The 16,929-nt window shown below is 39.6% G+C and overlaps 1 protein-coding gene across 1 annotated transcript in view; it reads right to left on the bottom strand.

The window, feature by feature from the left end:
* Fmo5 (flavin containing dimethylaniline monoxygenase 5) overlaps positions 1–16,929 on the bottom strand; it is a 36,928-nt gene that overhangs the window by 8,382 nt on the left and 11,617 nt on the right. Inside the window, exons 4-7 of the mRNA XM_058573058.1 lie at positions 10,232–10,420; positions 8,203–8,365; positions 6,640–6,782; positions 2,286–2,485 (exon numbers count right to left, since the gene is read on the bottom strand). Coding sequence (XP_058429041.1) covers positions 2,286–2,485; positions 6,640–6,782; positions 8,203–8,365; positions 10,232–10,420 — 695 coding nt within the window. The remainder of the gene's footprint in view (positions 1–2,285; positions 2,486–6,639; positions 6,783–8,202; positions 8,366–10,231; positions 10,421–16,929) is intronic.

Here is a 16,929-nt window from a genome sequence, read left to right as displayed (position 1 = left end):
TTGTGTTTCCCCTGCCAGGGCTGAGGGCAGAACTCAGGGCCTCGTGCATTCTAGGCAAGCACTCTGCCACCGAGCTAAATCCTCAGCCCCCTATACTTTTTATTTAGAAGAGCATACAAAAGGTTTAATGCCTGATAGACCTAGAGATGTATTCAACTACTCTTCTAGCTTTGCCATATAGTCTAGGTATACCAGGCTATGTGCAGGTCTCGGGGCATAATGTGCCTTTTGCTATTCTAACATATTACAATTAGAATGCTACATGCTGACCCGATTTGACTACCTTTTATTGTTCAATAAAACCTCAATTTGTTTTGCAACTACAAAACATATTCATGCTTAAATAATTGAATGAAAAGTTGTTGGGGAACACTGTGTCCAAGTACCATCCCACTGATTAATTTCAAGGGGAAAACTATCTTTGTACTGGAGAAACCTGGTGCATGCCACTTTTTACACACAATCAAATTTAGCATCATTAATATGAAATAAACTGACATCATGTGGGTCCTGACGGGATTCTCCAAGAAGATAACATCCCTTAATGTAGTATATATGCCAAGATACAATGCAACTCAAAATTTAGAGATAGTCTACAAAAACCATGCCTTAGAAAGAAGAAAGAGGAGGAGGAAGAGGAAATAGGAAGAGGAGAGGAGGAGGAAGAAAGGAGGAAGAAGAGGAGAAGGAGAATAAAAGTCCATGTTAAAAAAAAATGAATGGCCAGGCATGGTGGTGCATGTCTATAATCCCAGTGACTCTAGAGGCTGAGGCAGAAGGACCACAAGTTAGAGGACAGCCTCAGCAACTGACTGAGACCTGTCTCAAAATAAAAAAATTAAAAGAATTAGGGATGTAGCTGAATAGTAAAGCACTCCTGGGTTCAATTCCTAGTATGCAAAAAAAAAAAAAAGGGAATAGAGAATTAGTATTTCAGATTAAAAAAGACATGACAACTAATGAAATGATGTGATTAACATTTTTTAGAATAGAAAAAAACTTATTATAAAGAAGATTATTAGGTTGGTTGCAGTGATGTATACCTGTAATCCCTTGGGAGGCTGAGACAGGAGGATTTCAAGATCTAGGCCAGCCTCAGCAATTTAGCAAGGCCTTAAGCAACTTAGTGAGACCCTGTATCAAAATAAAAAATAAAAAGGGCTGGGAAAAACTCAGTGATAAAGTGACCCTGGGTTCAATACCCAGTACCAAAATTTAAAAAGAAAATATTATTGGGATATCTGTAGAAATTTGAATATGCCAACATTTTAGAAAATTATTTTATCAATGTTAAATTTCCCAAATGTGATCATTGTATTATGGCATGTAGGGGAATACCCTTTTTCCTGGGTATGTTTTAATGATTTTTACTTACTTTCAGAAAAAAGATATGTCCTTAAGTATGTGTATATACTACATATTGTTTGGATCTATCTTCCATGAGGGAAGAGATAAAAAGCAAATATAGCAAACTCTATGTCAGGAGAATCTAGGTAAAAGATATGACTTTTCTGTAGACGTGAACATTTTCAAAAATAAAAGGCTGGAGAGAAAAGTCACGTAGAGTCAGTACACAGGAGGCTTTCACATGCCCTCCTCTGTCAGAGAGCCCACCCTCTGCTCCCACTGCATCCCGTGCATCTCTCTGTCATGTCCTCTTGTCTGTCTTCCCATTTGTATATTCAAGGTAAGACCCAATTCTGAAGTCTTCCATCTGTTACTCATGTTGATCTTGGGCAAATGACTTAGTTTCTCTAAGTTTTGATTTTTTATGTCTGTAAAATGGATATAAAAATGGCATCAACCCATAGGGCCGTTTGGGGGATTAAATGAGATTACACACACACACACACACACACACACACACACACTCATTACTGTGCTTAACTTTAAAATGTCTTTGAAAAAGGCAAGGTATTATTTTTATTATTATGTCTTTCTCTCTGTATTTCATGCCCAATATAATGCCTTGCTCACAACAAACAGGTGCCCCATGTTTGTTGACTGACTGAATGAGGCACTGCCCTCTACTACCTTTTTATTGTTGTTGGGCACCATATAAAAAAAAAAACTGACACCTCACAGAATAAGGAAATGGCTGATGCCAATGAGAATGAGTCACACAAACTTTAGACCAGCAGGTCTTGGTCTTCTGTGGTTGATAAGGTAAAGTGGCATTTCAGATTCCCTGGTTTCCTTAATGTCTGGGTGGAGGTAGCTGTCAGCCTGAGTGAACAGTCCTTGGGCCTTGGCCTTGACCACCCCATTCCCATCTGAGCACATACCTGTGTTTAGGCTTCAGGCCAAACATTTCATGATCAAATCTTTGATTCAGACGTTTTTCCAAATATGCATTTGTGAATGCTTGACCGCATATCTTTGATAAACGATGCTGAAGTCGAGAAAGGTGTGCCACATCAAAAGGATATCCATGGTCCGCTACGCGATTCAGGATCCACGCGCCTCTCCTGGTGCTGAGGAACAGCTAAGGCGTGGGAAACATCGTTTCCTGTTGTCATTCTCGCTCACACTCGGAAGCACGCTCACTTTCTTCACCATTAAGTTCATACTCACTAGTGTGGCACTTTAGTTCTGTACAATCTTTTTAAAATTTTCCTTCCCCAACACTGTCCTAGAACATGTCCTGCTGCTGTCCAGCACTACACTTCTGTTCACAGCCAATGCGCCCATTCGTGTGTAAGATCCAGATCAAGCCCACGTCCTCCATGAGAACCACACAGGAAACACTGACCTTTCAGGTTGGTAATTCTCTCTCCCTCCCTAGCACTTACCACCTACGGACTCATTAAAAATCATGAATAGGGGCTGGGGCTGTGGCTCAGTGGCAGAGCACTTGCCTGGCATGTGTGAGGCACTGGGTTTGATTCTCTGCACCACAAACAAATAAAGTAAAGGTCCATTGACAACTAAATATATATATATATATGTCATTCCATAGACCAGGTGCGGCGGCGTACACCTTCGATCCCAGTGGCTCAGGAGGCTGAGGCAGGAGGATGGTGAGTTCAAAGGTAGCCTCAGCAACTTAGGGAGGCCCTAAGCAACTCAGCCAGACCCTGTCTCTAAATAAAATAATAAAAGCTGGGAGGCTGGGTTGTAGCTCAGTGGTATAGCAATTGCCTTGCACATGTGAGGTACTGGGTTTGATCCTCAGCACCACATAAAAATAAATAAAGTAAAAAGATATTGTGTCCATCTTTAAAAAAAAGGGGGGGGGGGGTGCTGGGGATGTGGCTCAGTGGTTAAGTGCCCCTGGGTTTGTGACAGTCAAGCCCAAGTGGCTCCAGTTTGTAAAACCACCATGCCAAGTAGAAAGGTCATGCCGGGCACAAGATGTTCTTTAACTTTCGCTATAGAAACCCTTAAGAACACGGAACCACCTAATGGGGCTTTACTTCTGTAACTGGGGTGGCCTGACTGCACTCTCCCATTTCTGTAACCTGGCTGGCTTTCATTGGCTGGATCCCCAAACATCCCTGGTGCAGTTTTCAGGCTTATAAGGAGTGCCCCTGCAATTGTCTGGGGCTGATCAGGGGAACAGCTTTATGTTCGGTCAGTTGCCACTGGTGTGCTTCAATAAAGGCTTGATTCAATTATACGTGAGTGGTCTGGAAGTCAGTTTACGAAACCCTGGGACGAAGCTTTAACTATAACAATATGTGCATGTACAACTATGGATCCCCTATACAGTATGATTATAATGCACCCATTATGAAAGACCAAAGGTTGTATCTATTTTAACTGTAACAGGTTCAATCCCCAGTACCCTCACCCCCCAAAAATCATGTAATGATAAAACTGAAAACAACTGGAGATCATTTAACCCAAAACTCCAGTCTTTTTGTCTTTGACATTGTTGCATTATTATGAACTATGATTTACCATTTATATCATTTATATGATGTGAAACTTTCTGTGCTCATAATCTGTCTCTCCAGTTATGTCCAATGGTGTTCTCCACAGTGGGAGGGTTAGCCTGCACCTCTCTCAGTCTCCCCAGCACATCATCATTACTTTCCTTTACTGAGACTTATGACCTGTAATTCCGTATACTAAGTCCTTTGTATTCTTTTTTCTGAGGAGCTGGGGATCAAACTCAGGCCGAATACATGCTTGGCAAAGGCACTACCACTGAGCTACATCCTTAGCCCTTTTTAAAAAAAAAAAAAAATTCTTATTTTACTTTGATATAGGGTCTCTCTAAGTTGTTCAGGTTGGCCTCAAATTTGCAAACCTCCTGCCTTAGCTTCTTGAGTAGCTGAAATTACAGGCATGAGACACTAACCATTTTACAATGTTAACACAACAACCCCTTGAGGAAGCCAATATCATCCTCATTTTATGGGTGAGGGACATCGGGAAGATGAAAAATTTGCCGAAGATCATATAGCTATTAACAGGCAAACTGACATTTCAATGTACATCTGACCAATTCTAAATCCTGTTAAGAGATGTTCTATTGATTATTGAATAGGAGAAAATAAAGATTGCTAGTAGAACTACAGGAGATTGCTCAGTACTTCTTTGTTCTTTCCTGGCTAAACGTACATGTTCAGAATGGATTAAGGCTTATATTCAGTTACCTGGCAGAGGTATCAGGACATTTTCAACTTTACACAACCCCGGAAGAAGTTTCTGGTAAATAAATTTTTACGGTAAATAAGTATATTGTTTCATAGTCTTTATCTAAGCTCTCATGTAAAAAGACGCCTGTCTACAAAGTATGATTCTTTACTTCGCACATATATCCTCACAGAGAGGAACCTTCAGCACTATCAGAGTTGGGTGCTTTTACGTGTCACAGCTGAAGTACCTGCATGGTCTTGGGGTTCACATGATTTAGGGTAAAGCTTATAGCCTTAGTTAAAAGTTTCCCTATCGATGAGATAGTTACAACACATCCATCCCAAGACTGCTGTGATAATTTTTATAGAAAAGTGTGGCATACCATAAACACTGAATAAATGCTTAATGGCTGTCATATTTATTTTAGCTTTTCCATCAATGCCTCATGCATACTAGGCAAGCACTCTACCACTTATTTTAAGCAAACAATATATTTATAAATCTGGTTTATAAGAAAAACATAAGGAAAATGGTTAAGTCAATATAATCGTGTATGAAATTAACCTGATGAGAAAGGGATGCTTTCACAAAATCATCATACCACAAGGATTATACCAAAATTCCCTTATGCACTGAAATTAATAGATCCACTTGCAAATTTTGACTCCAAAATTTTCTCTTAAACACATTTTAATACGTAAAGCAAAAAGCTAGAACTCAGCAATTAAATTTCTTCAGTTTGCATTAGTGCTGTGAGGGTTGCCCCCGCTATGCAGATGTGATTTTGCTATGTTTTCCCAGGGCTTTCTCACAAACATGGCTGCCTTAGCTCCACACCCTGAATATTTTGTTCCTGGGAAATTTTAATTCCATAATGCAGGTTAGATCAGCTCCCTTAGAAATGACCACTTGACAAGCCAAGATATGAAAGAAGACTTTTGCATGGATCCCCACTACCTACACGGTACATCCTTCAACCACGTGTGTTTTTTACTCTTTCTTGTTTATATAATTACTTCCTAATAAGTGTTTGTGGAATTAATTCATGGAATAACATATGAGATCACTTATATATTGATAGATGAAAATAGTACTGAGAGGTTATTGGAAACACGTTGCTGGATAAGGGTCATTTAACAAAATTGTGTCATTAAGCCTCTGGGTTTTTTAAAAATATATTTTTAGTTGTAGATGGACACAATACCTTTATTTTATTTGTTTATTTGTATGTGGTGCCTTATGCATGCTAGGCAAGTGCTCTACCACTGAGCACAACCCCATAGTATTAGAGAAGCATAGCATAATTAAAGTTGCTGAAGAACAACCAGGCATTTACCTATTGCTAATAAAGTTATGATTCAATGAAGACAAAAAAATGTAATAATGACATGCCTTTTTCTAGGATTTTACAGTGAAGACACTTTCTTCAACGCTCAAAATCTATGATACAGAAACCAAAACAAACAAAACAAAAAACCAAGGAGATAGAACTTGATTTGGAGTAACTCTCCTTCTGTGCTACCTAACTGCAGGCAACGGCTGGCACAAGCTGTCACATAAGCTACTACACAGTCACTCTTTATGCTGATGTTGACATTGTTTTTGGAAAGATTAGATTGTTTCTTTTTTTCCCATTTGGGGGGCAAAAAGGAAATTCACCCACCATCCTGTTAATGAAAAGTTTTCAATGACCACAGTGTGCTTTCCCCATGTGTATAAGAGCACATTTCTTCTGGCCAATGGACGATTCACACTGTCAATGTTGCATTCTCACAACCTCTTCCCGCAAATACTTGGCTTCATCAAAGCCAGGGAAAGGCTAACTGGGATTGTGAGTGCAACCTGAAGCCGTGGACTTATTCCTTAGTATGAAGCCAAGTGAGTGATGGAACCCTAACCCTAACCACGCCTCTCCATTAGCATCCATCATAATGCCAACGGAGGCATGAAACCAAGCCCTGTATTTGCCACTGGCACTAGTGGGCAAAGTGCAGCCGACCATACGCTGTGGGTCTATCTCCTTGGTGAGGCTGCAGATAGAATGGCTCAAACCTGCTTGGCTGTGTGGCTAATCTCTACAGCCAGATCCCCTCCGGAATTCCCAATGCCAATTATGATGACTCTTTTTCCAGCAAATGCCTCGGGGTTTTTATAGTCTCGACTGTGGAAATACTGTCCTTTGAACTTCTCAATTCCTGCAAGAGAACAGAAAATAATTATTGGATGATAGTTTATAAGTTGGATATCATTTGTAAAATCTTTCTTTTGTAGAATTTAAAGTTGAAGCACATATTCTCCACATATTCTCCCTTTATTCAGCTACTTTTGTCTTCTTGAATACTTTGGCTTATTTTTTTCTTCCATACCCTTGGAATAGTAGCTTGTGATTCCTGTATCATAAGGAGTTTGTATTTTGGATTTGTAGACCCACACATTCAAACTGCTGCCATTTTCTGTTGTCTTTCATCCCCTTAGTTACATACTCCCACTTCAATTAGAGTATATATGTTTTTGTATACTCTAGGAGATACATAAAGTACATTTTCTAAAAAAAAGTTCAGGCCCCAAACTGAAACTAAATTATTCAAGCTTTCATTTAAGCATTAGAAACTCAATATTTGTTTGTTTCCTCAATTACTGAGAAATTCCATATCTGAACCAATACTGAGTAAGAACTCCACGGTCTTCTTTTTTGATCCTAAGGAAAGATGGTGGAATGAGATGGACATCATTACCCTAGGTACATGTGTGACTGCACATGGTGTGATGCTACATCATATGCAACCAGAGAAATGAAAAGTTGTGCTGTACAATGAATCAAAATGCATTCTGCTGTCATATATACCTAATTAAAATAAATTAATTAATTAAAAATAAAAAAGAAAACCAAAGTCATTATGAAACTAAATACAATCATGTGCCACTTGAAAGAAATATATACATTCTGAAAATGTTACTGTAATTTTGGTCTCATCATTGTGAAAAAATCACAGAGTACTCACACAGCCCATATTGTACGGGCCAGTCCCTCAGTATAGCCTCTTGATGCCATCAAGACCCACAATAAACAGGAGGCCTGTGAAGCTATCGCTGGTGACATGGCAGACAGCTGTACAGTAAACTTTCCTAGAAGTAGTAGAAGCACACACTAAGAGAAATGTGTAGCTCAGTAATACATAAACCATGACAGAGTTGTTTGTCAGTATCACGTACCACACACGCAACTGTATGGGCTGTGACCTTGCACAATGGACCGCACACAGGGCTTTGTGCATCAGTGTCACCACGGTGTGGTACTGGTTAGGATACTACTCAGCAACAGAAGATCTCCAGTGCCCTTACCATCTTACGGGATCATCATTCTACATGTACTCCAACCTTGACTGAAATGTCATCATGTGGTGGCAGGATTGTTCACAGACCTCTAGACTCTAAAATCACCATTGACTCTGGTCTCCAAATGGCGATGATACAGGTCATTCCATCCTCAAGGGAACATGCCTAATGAGGGTCTTACTCCACCCCAAGGTGAAAATCACTCGGACCACAACCCTTCTATTCCTCAGGGTCACAGGCCTGGCTCAAGGGTCGCCTCCTTCCTGGAAGGTCACTCACCTGGAAAGCTTTCCAGGGGCAAGTGAGCGTTAGTGTGATGGCCAGTGCAGACCATGACTCCATCAAAGACATCAACCTCCTTTCTTCCTTCACACTCGGTGACTACCTCCCACTGTCCTGAAGTGGAAAAATCAGGCCGCTTCTTCACACTGCACACAGTGGTCTGAAAGAAAAGTGACATACACCGGGCACTTAACCACAGCCTGTACAGTGGATATCAGCCCTGATATGGCTTTTCCTGCAAAATGTTACACCACGGGCTGATACCACAGTGCCATCTCATCATTAGGGTCCTTGCAGGAGTATTTGATTTTCATACTCCATAAAGAACAGCCTTGTTTGGGGCCGTGGTCTGAGTGAAAAACCATAAGGCAGACAAAGTAAGCAGAGTTGACAGACCCATGTACTCTCCTCTGCTTCTAGAAAAGTAGAAATTGCTAGGACTCTTAGTCTCTACCTTGAGGCATGATAGCACCTGAATAAAGCCTGGATTTCTCCTGTACTTCTGTGGCACTCTGCACTAAACACCTGTCCCCCCTCTAACCCCAGACTCCCCAAACTCTCCGATGTCTTGTTCTCTTTGGCTAGACTTAAACTTGTGACTATGAGGCTACCTTTCCTGTTAGAGCAGGAACCTATCTCAGTGGCTCTTATTTTTTGTAAAGGAATCTCTGCCTTCTAAATATGCCCACTTCACAAGTTATTCTAAAGAAATAGGTTGTGAGATAGAGTAGTCAGTGGAATAATTTTTAGCTTTTCAAAAATAAATAAATAAATGAATATAGGTAACTCTGCCCAGCCAGGGAAACATCAAGAATACATTCCAGTGTGCCTCTAGGGTCTGGCTATGATGTCTTGGTGACTATAGAAGCACTGTCTAGGCTTCGACCGTCCTGTACCATTTCCAGTCCCTGCCATGTGTTTTCACACAAGCTGGTGCTTCTACTTGGTCACCCTTCTATTCCTTCTTCATCTGAAGACCCCTTCCTACTGAAGACTTGGCTTGGACACTGTCTTCTCCAAAAATCTTTCCTGGGACTTGACTCCTCGGCCCTGATGAGCTAAACATCCCCCTTCTGAGCTGCAGGTGTAGCCTCCACGGTACCTGTCACTTGGTTTGTTCCTTCTATGTATAATAATAATTTCCTTCATTTTTCTGCGTCCTTGATGTAGACTGTTAAGTTACTTATGGCTTCTGTCTTTGCATCATCACTGCTTAGTACAGTGACAAACTTGTTCAAGAAGTGTCACCTAAACAAGTGAAGAGAGGCACCACTGGGCTATAAATAACTGGCTTTGGAAATTGTCACCAGACGTTGCCACTTTGTTATTGTTGCTAAACATAAAAAGGTGGAAGGTTTGGACTCTGGGCCAGGTGATATAATATGGCCATGGTTATAAACTACGGGAAAGTCACAGCAGACTTTAGAGAAGGAAGGAATCTCATACAGTACAATCATCTTCTTTCACAGAAAAGAGAATCAAGATAAGTTCAAGTTGAGAAGTTACTTGTCTTAGGTCACTAATGAGGGGCAAGAACAAGGGCCAGAATTCAGGACTTTGTTTCCCACTTCAGTGTTCTACTCTCTCCACCCGATTCAACTCCTTTGCTTCCTCAATAACTTCCCAGTCACTAAGTACTTCACCAGGTTGTTGTGATGATCACATAAAATGATATATTGGAAAGTGCTTCAGAAAGTGTAAAAGAATTAAGCAAGAGTGGGCAGGTTGTGGGACAGGAGGGTTTCAAGTTCCCACACTTATTCATTCCCCTCATCTCCTTGATTGTAAGCAGGGAGTGTGGAATGAAGGCAATGAAAACACTCTGGCAGGTATCTTTCTGAATCTGCAGCCAGAATATGTAAAAGAGAGCTTTCCATGGGCATTTTAGAGAGAGGAAACCGAGAGTGGAGTCTTTATACTTGAGTATATCGCTCCGGTATTTACATGTGCTACTGGTTAATGAAACCACGTTCTTCACCTACTTGATGAACAACTTCAAACACCAAGACACCCACAAACTGCCTACCTTGAACTGGATATACTTTAAAAGGTTGAAGTCCTTGGCATACATCCTGAAGTACTCTAGGATCTGGGAATTGTGCATGGAGTTAGGGTAATGATCCGGGACGGGGTAGTCACTGAAGCACATCATCTCCTTAGAAGTGTTGATGATCACTGATTTGTAGATACTGGCTCTTCCTTCTTCAGGATTTTCCTGTAGTAAATAAGAACAACTTGAGAATTAATTTCATGATTTATAAAATAGCCAATGAATAGTTGAAGAAATTTCCTGAAATAAATGACAATTCAAACAAATGACACACATACATGGCCTCCACACCTCCCCCTGTTCTTGTGCCCCTGTGTAGTTCCTTCCCCTTGAATCTCAGTTATCTTTATGACTTGTTTTTGACCAATAGGATACAGTCGAAATGGCACTGAATGACTTTAAATTGTAGTCATGCTTTTTTCCAGAGTATCTAGAATTACAAATAGCCCTCAATAAATGTTTAATAAATGTATGTCAGATTGAATTGAGAAAGGAATGCATAGAAAAAGCAAATTTCACATAAAACATAACAAATTAATGAAATAAATAAAAATTTATTTCAAAACAATGTGAATGAGACATATCTGTCTCATTTTTGAAAATTTTAAAGGAAAATTATGGAATAATATGAAAGTCAAATGCAAAAAGATACTACTTTATATTATTTAAATTAATTATTATTTAATTAAGTTTGTATTAGTTAATAGTAACTTAAAACATCCCCAAATCTCTGAGTGGTTTAGTTATGTTACAGTATCTCAACATGAAGTACAGTCTATCTTTGACACTATTCCACAGGTATCCTGCTTAATACAAAGGACATCCTGTTACTCCACTGCTCATTGGCTTCTATTCCTTCTGGAAACCAACCTACTTACTCTAAAATTTAGCACTTTTCACATCTAGCCCATTATGGCTTTTAATCTTCATTCAGTGTCCCCTTAACAAATCCCATATTCCTGAGTCATTAAATTATTAGCTGAAATGATCTAGGCTCTTTCACAACTTAAAACTTTTGTGCATATCACTACTTCTTGAAAAATTCCTACCTTCATTCGAGTTATATCAAATGTTACTTTTTTGAGGAAGACTTTCCTGTAGTTCCATTGATCCTCCAAGTCCCCAAACCTTTCAATTCATATTGCTATAAAAGCAATGTAAACAGATTATATCATTCTGCATTTGTTTCCATGATTGTAAGGGATCTGAGGGTAGTGTACATGCCTTATTATTCTTTATATTTCTGTCAACAACGCAGTCCCTGATATATAGTGAATGATTAATGAAGGCTTAGGAATGAATTAGTTATATAATTATGAGAATGAATCTAGAGACACCAAAATTATGACGTCATTTCTTCCTAACTTGATCTACAGATGCAATGCAATCCCAATCAAATCTCTGCAAGCTATATTTTAGTCATCAACAAACTGATTCTAAAGTTTTTGTGGGAAGACAGAAGTCTAAAAATAGCTAATTTTGTCCTTAAGTATAGGCTGTGCATAATAAGCTTTCTTCAAAGAGTTGAGTATAGCAAAGCAAGAGAGACAAAAGGGATAAAGTTTACTCTGGCAAAATCTGACAAACTCCACTTCAGGGAAGGCATCACTATTAACAAAATAATGATAAGGCTTGCTGACAGAATGTATCTTTGAAATGATATAATGAGAGTGGTATTACCTTTTCAGTATTACTCTCAAAAACCTATAACCTCAGTAACCATGAGAAAACAGCAGACAAATCTCAATTGAAAGATAATCTAAAAAATACCGACCAGTGCTCCTCAAAACTGCCAAGTCATCAAAACCTAGGAAAGTCTAAAATAATTGTCACAGTCAAGGGGAGCATAAGGAGACATGACTATTAAATGTGAGGTACTATCCTGGATGGGACCCTGGAACAGAAAAAGGTCACTGAGGGAAAAGTAAGTAATTCTGAATGAAGAATGGGCTATCAATGTTGCTATAAGAATGCTGTGGGGAAGATACCTGTGGGTAGCTCCGAGAACTAAAAGACCAGCCTCTGTGGCCACCATGGCTTCCAAGAGTTTCTCCGCAGTCTGTTATAGATTCCATTCTATTTCCAGACTGACTCAGCATGGGAACCTACCAGTCAGTGAAAAGTGGAGCCTAAGGGGCCGGCTGGTCTGGGGTATTCAAAGCACAAGTGTACCAAGAACAAGACAAAAATGATAAAGAAAGAAAAGACCCCCTCAAAAACAAAAATCTCCACCAGAAGACTTCTAGGACTAATAAATTAAGCAAAGTAACAGGTTCCAAAATGAAAACACAAAATTAACAGTTTTCCTAAATAACCAATAATGAATTAACTGAAAAAAAAATCAGGAAAACATTTCCAACAATAGCTTTAAAAAAAAAAAAAAGCAAAAGCAAAGAAAAACAACTCTAGGAATAAATCTAACCAGGAAGGTAGAAGAGCTCCACAGTGAAAACTATAGTACACTGCAGGAAGACACGGAAGACTGCACTGCAACATGGAAAGACCTCCCTGTCCTGGGTGGGATCCATGTGTTACATGGTCACATTCCCAAAAGTAAGCTACAGATTCAGTGCGATTCTCATCAGAATACAATGGTACTCTTCACCCTCTAAAATTCACGTAGAAGAATATAAGACCCAGAATCTCTCAAGTAATGCTTAGCCATAAAGCAATGCTGGGGGCACCACAATTCCCAAGTTTCAAATCATACCTCATAGCTATAATATCAAAGACAGTGTGGTATGGCGTACAGACAGACATGGGGGCCAGGGGAACAGAGAAGGAGCAGACAGACCCACACAGATACGGTCAGCTGATATTTGACAAAAGTGGCAAGAACACAAGTTGGAGAAAAGACGGCCTTTAAAAAAATGGAACTAAAAAACATGATGTCCAAATGTAGAGGAACGGAACTAGGTCCTTATCTATCAGCTGCACAAAAGGGACTTGAAGTGAACCGGAAACTGAGGAAGAGGTCCAGTAACTCTGTAACTACTAAAAGAAAGCACAGAGTCAACACTCCAACATAGGCTCAGGCACAATTCCCTCAGACTCCTTGGGAAACACCCAAGGGCTGATACGAGGGAGGACATCCAGTTTCAAAGCCTCGTATGTCATAAGGAAAAGAAGTGTGGAGAGAGCCCACGGAAGGGGAGAACATCTTTGCCAGCTACTCTTTTGACAGAGGATTAATATCCCAGATATATAAAGAATTTTTAAAAACACCAAAAAATAATAACCCAGTTAATAAATGGGCAGATAAGCTAAACAGACATTTCTCAAAAGAAGAAATACAAATGAATAACTAATGTCTGTAAAACTGTTCAAAATCTTTAGCCATCAAGAAAACGAAAATCAAAACTACACCAAGATTTTGTTTCACTCTAGTTAGAAAGGTATTCATCAAAAATACAAATAATAATAAATGCTTGCAAGAAGGTGGGGAAAAAAGAAATCTTTATATATTGTTAATTAGTACAACCACTAAGAAAATCAGTATGGAGTTTCCTCAAAAGTCTAGGAATGGAATCACCATATGGCTCAGCGATACCACTCCTTAGTATTTATCCAGAAAAATTAAAGTCAGAATACTACAGTGATAGATGCATACCCATTTATTGCAGCACAATTCACAATAACCAAATTATGGAATCAGCTTAGGTATCCATCCACAGGTGAACAGACAGAGAAAATGTGGCAGACGTACACAATGGAGTTTTATTCAGTCATAAGAAAGATGAAATTATGTCATTTGTAGGAAAATGGATGGAACTAGAGAAAATCAGGCTAAGTGAAGAAAGTCAGACTCAGAGAGTCATGTTTTCTCTCCTGTGTGGAAGCGGGAGTGAAAAGGGGAGGGAAGGGAGTAGACCAGTGTGGTAGAAGAGGGGAAGGCAAGAGGAGGTACCGGGGAATGAAACTGACCAAATCATGCTATGTGCAGGTGCAGATACATCACACTGGATCTCACTGTTATGGATAATTATAATGGTCAATAATTTTTTTTCTGTTTCTTTTGTGGCACTGGGAATCAAACTCAGGGCCTTGAACATGCTAGGAAAGCACTACCTCTGAGTTATAGTCCCAGTTTGCCAATTTAAAAAAAATAAATAAAGGGCTGGGGATGTAGCTCGGTGGTAGAATGTTTGCCTAGCATGCCCGAAGCGCTGGGTTCAATCCCCAGCACCTCCAAAAGCAAAACAACAACAAAACCAGCTATGCAGTATAAGACTATAATATGGATATATGTTATTATACATTTATGCAAACCCATAGAATATGCAAAACCAATAGTGAACCTTCCTGTAAACCAAGAGCTGTGAATGATGGATAATCTGTCATTGATCGTAGCAAATGTAGCACACTACAGGGGGATGACGATAATGAGGCAAGCTGTGCACCTAAAAAGGCAGAAGCTCAATTTTGTATGAACTTAAAACTTATCTAAAAATAAAACATATTAAAGCATTTTTTAAAAAAAGAGGAAGGAGAGGACATGAGGGAGTGAGTTGGAGCTGAATGGGCTGGAGGGGTAGAAGGTACAACAAGGGGGAAAACGACTCCCACTGGGTGGGAGGAATGACGACAGCGTGGTCTTCTGTTTCCCTGTGGTGCTCCACAAACCCCACGCACAGGAGCGCTGTTTGAACGGTACTTCCCAGTTCTGGTGTCTGCACACTGAAATCAGATGGAGAACTGTTCAAGAAACGCTAGAGCCTGGGCTCTCCTCCTAGGAATTCTTCTGAGTGCTGCCTGTCTAACGTGACGACAAGTCTGAGAACTGCCAGTCAGAGGCAGTGTGCTGGCCCTGGAGAGCTCACAGCTACTTACTCCATCAACTGCAAGTCCTTTCTGCAATCACCCTCAGCTAAACCGCAAAGTGCCCGAGGGCAGCGGGAGGAAGTCAGGTCTCTGCATCTCCGCACCCTCTAGGGACAGTCTCAGCCCAGAAACGTGTGTGTCATAGATGACCACTGGTCTTATTGTAAGGACACAACATCATCCTCATTTAAGACCTGGGAAAGGTGCGGTAGAGGCTGTAAGGCCTTTGCCTTCACATCAGTGTGTATTAGAAATACCTAGCAGAGAGCTCCAGATCAACACCCAGAATCTCACAAGTGGCTGACATCCTTTCCTGTTAATGTTCCCCCAGGGATTAGTTCTTCAGTGTACAGCTGGACACTCCTCCCTCTTAAGTATTTTTTAATCCACTTATTGTCGTCGTCGTCTTCTTCTTTTGAGAAAGGAAGAACTATGAAATTTATATTTTTTAAAAAACATTTCATTTAAGGATGTTTATTAATTAATGTTCTATTTTAAATCAACACTGATTAAACAGCAACATTTTACATTCCGTGGTGTATCTATTGTCTATACTTTATAACTTTATTATGTGATGCAGTTATCTTATCAGCAGCATAAATATCACTTAGGGCTTGTTAGAAATGTGGAATCTTGGTATACCCTAAATTAATTAATCAGAATCTCCAGTAATTCATGTGTACACTGAAGTTTGAAAAGCATAGTTTAGCATGCTTTAATAATTCTTAAAAATCCAGTTTGACCAAAAAATAGCAATGATTATTATATAGTATGGAGTTAAATCCTCAGTATTTTGTAAGAAATTTATTACTTTTTGAAGCTATTGCATTCATAAGGTAACATCAAATAAATGGGTATATATCACATTAGCACCTACTTTCCACCATCAGTCTTATTTAATGTTAATGAAGAGATCAAGAGTTGACTGAAATTAATGTCTTGAGAACTTCTATGATTACTATGAGACAGTATTCAGCTGCACCAGGAGAAGGTTACACCAGTTTGGTAGGTGGAACATGAGAGGAAAATACAAATGGTGGTATCTGAGAAAACACTTGTTTGGCAGATAGAAAACAGAAAGGAATCACGGTAGGAAGTACAAATGGTACTATCTGAGAAGAAAATAAAAATATACTGAATCCAGGAACCTGTCAAAGAAAAGGGAAAACGGAAGCCCTGAATTCCCAGTGTTCTTACTGAACATCCCGCAGTGCAGGTGGAATTCCAAAGTGCTTAGACCAATTCTACATACGAAACCTCTAACAAATTATAGAAAAGTTTTGGGGGGTGGAGAGATAGCTAGACTCCAAATAACAAGCAAGGGAGTGATAGAGAAGCATGTCTCAGAAAAAATTCTCAACGTGACCACCAGCAGCAAGTAAGATACTTCAGTCCAACATTAAAGGATGTTTATAATACCTTAGTCTCCACAGCTAATTAACTGTGGAAAATGTGAGAAGGAGGGTCACCAGCACAGTAAACATTTTTAGTAGCCGCTGATGACAGTTTCCTTCTCAGGAATCCACATATTAAACATACATATATTGGGAAGCTAATATACACCAGGCATCCTTCTTGGTCTAGAATATAATGGTGAGCCCTATAGGCATGTCTGTGTTAAGAGAAGTCAGAGTGTTATGATGAAACAGTTTTCCCCCCAAGGAAGCAGTTCATAAGGTATTGAAATTTTGCCCAGAATAATGAAAAAAGTCCCCATGCTGTATTTTCAGCAGGTAATAATTTTAAATCACTTTAGAGATAAAAACCAGAAACATGTTAATCAGGAAGGATAATGGCTACCCTCCCAACATCATCTCTGCCTTACCTGATTTCATTCCTTTTTGGTAATTGCC

This window comes from Marmota monax, unplaced genomic scaffold (assembly GCF_021218885.2).
Source record: "Marmota monax isolate L192 unplaced genomic scaffold, Marmota_monax_Labrador192_F-V1.1 WCK01_AAM20220418_F8-fsc00320, whole genome shotgun sequence".
Lineage (NCBI taxonomy): Eukaryota > Metazoa > Chordata > Mammalia > Rodentia > Sciuridae > Marmota > Marmota monax.
Note: the sequence above shows the minus strand (reverse complement) of the source record. Positions and strands in the feature narration are given on the sequence as shown.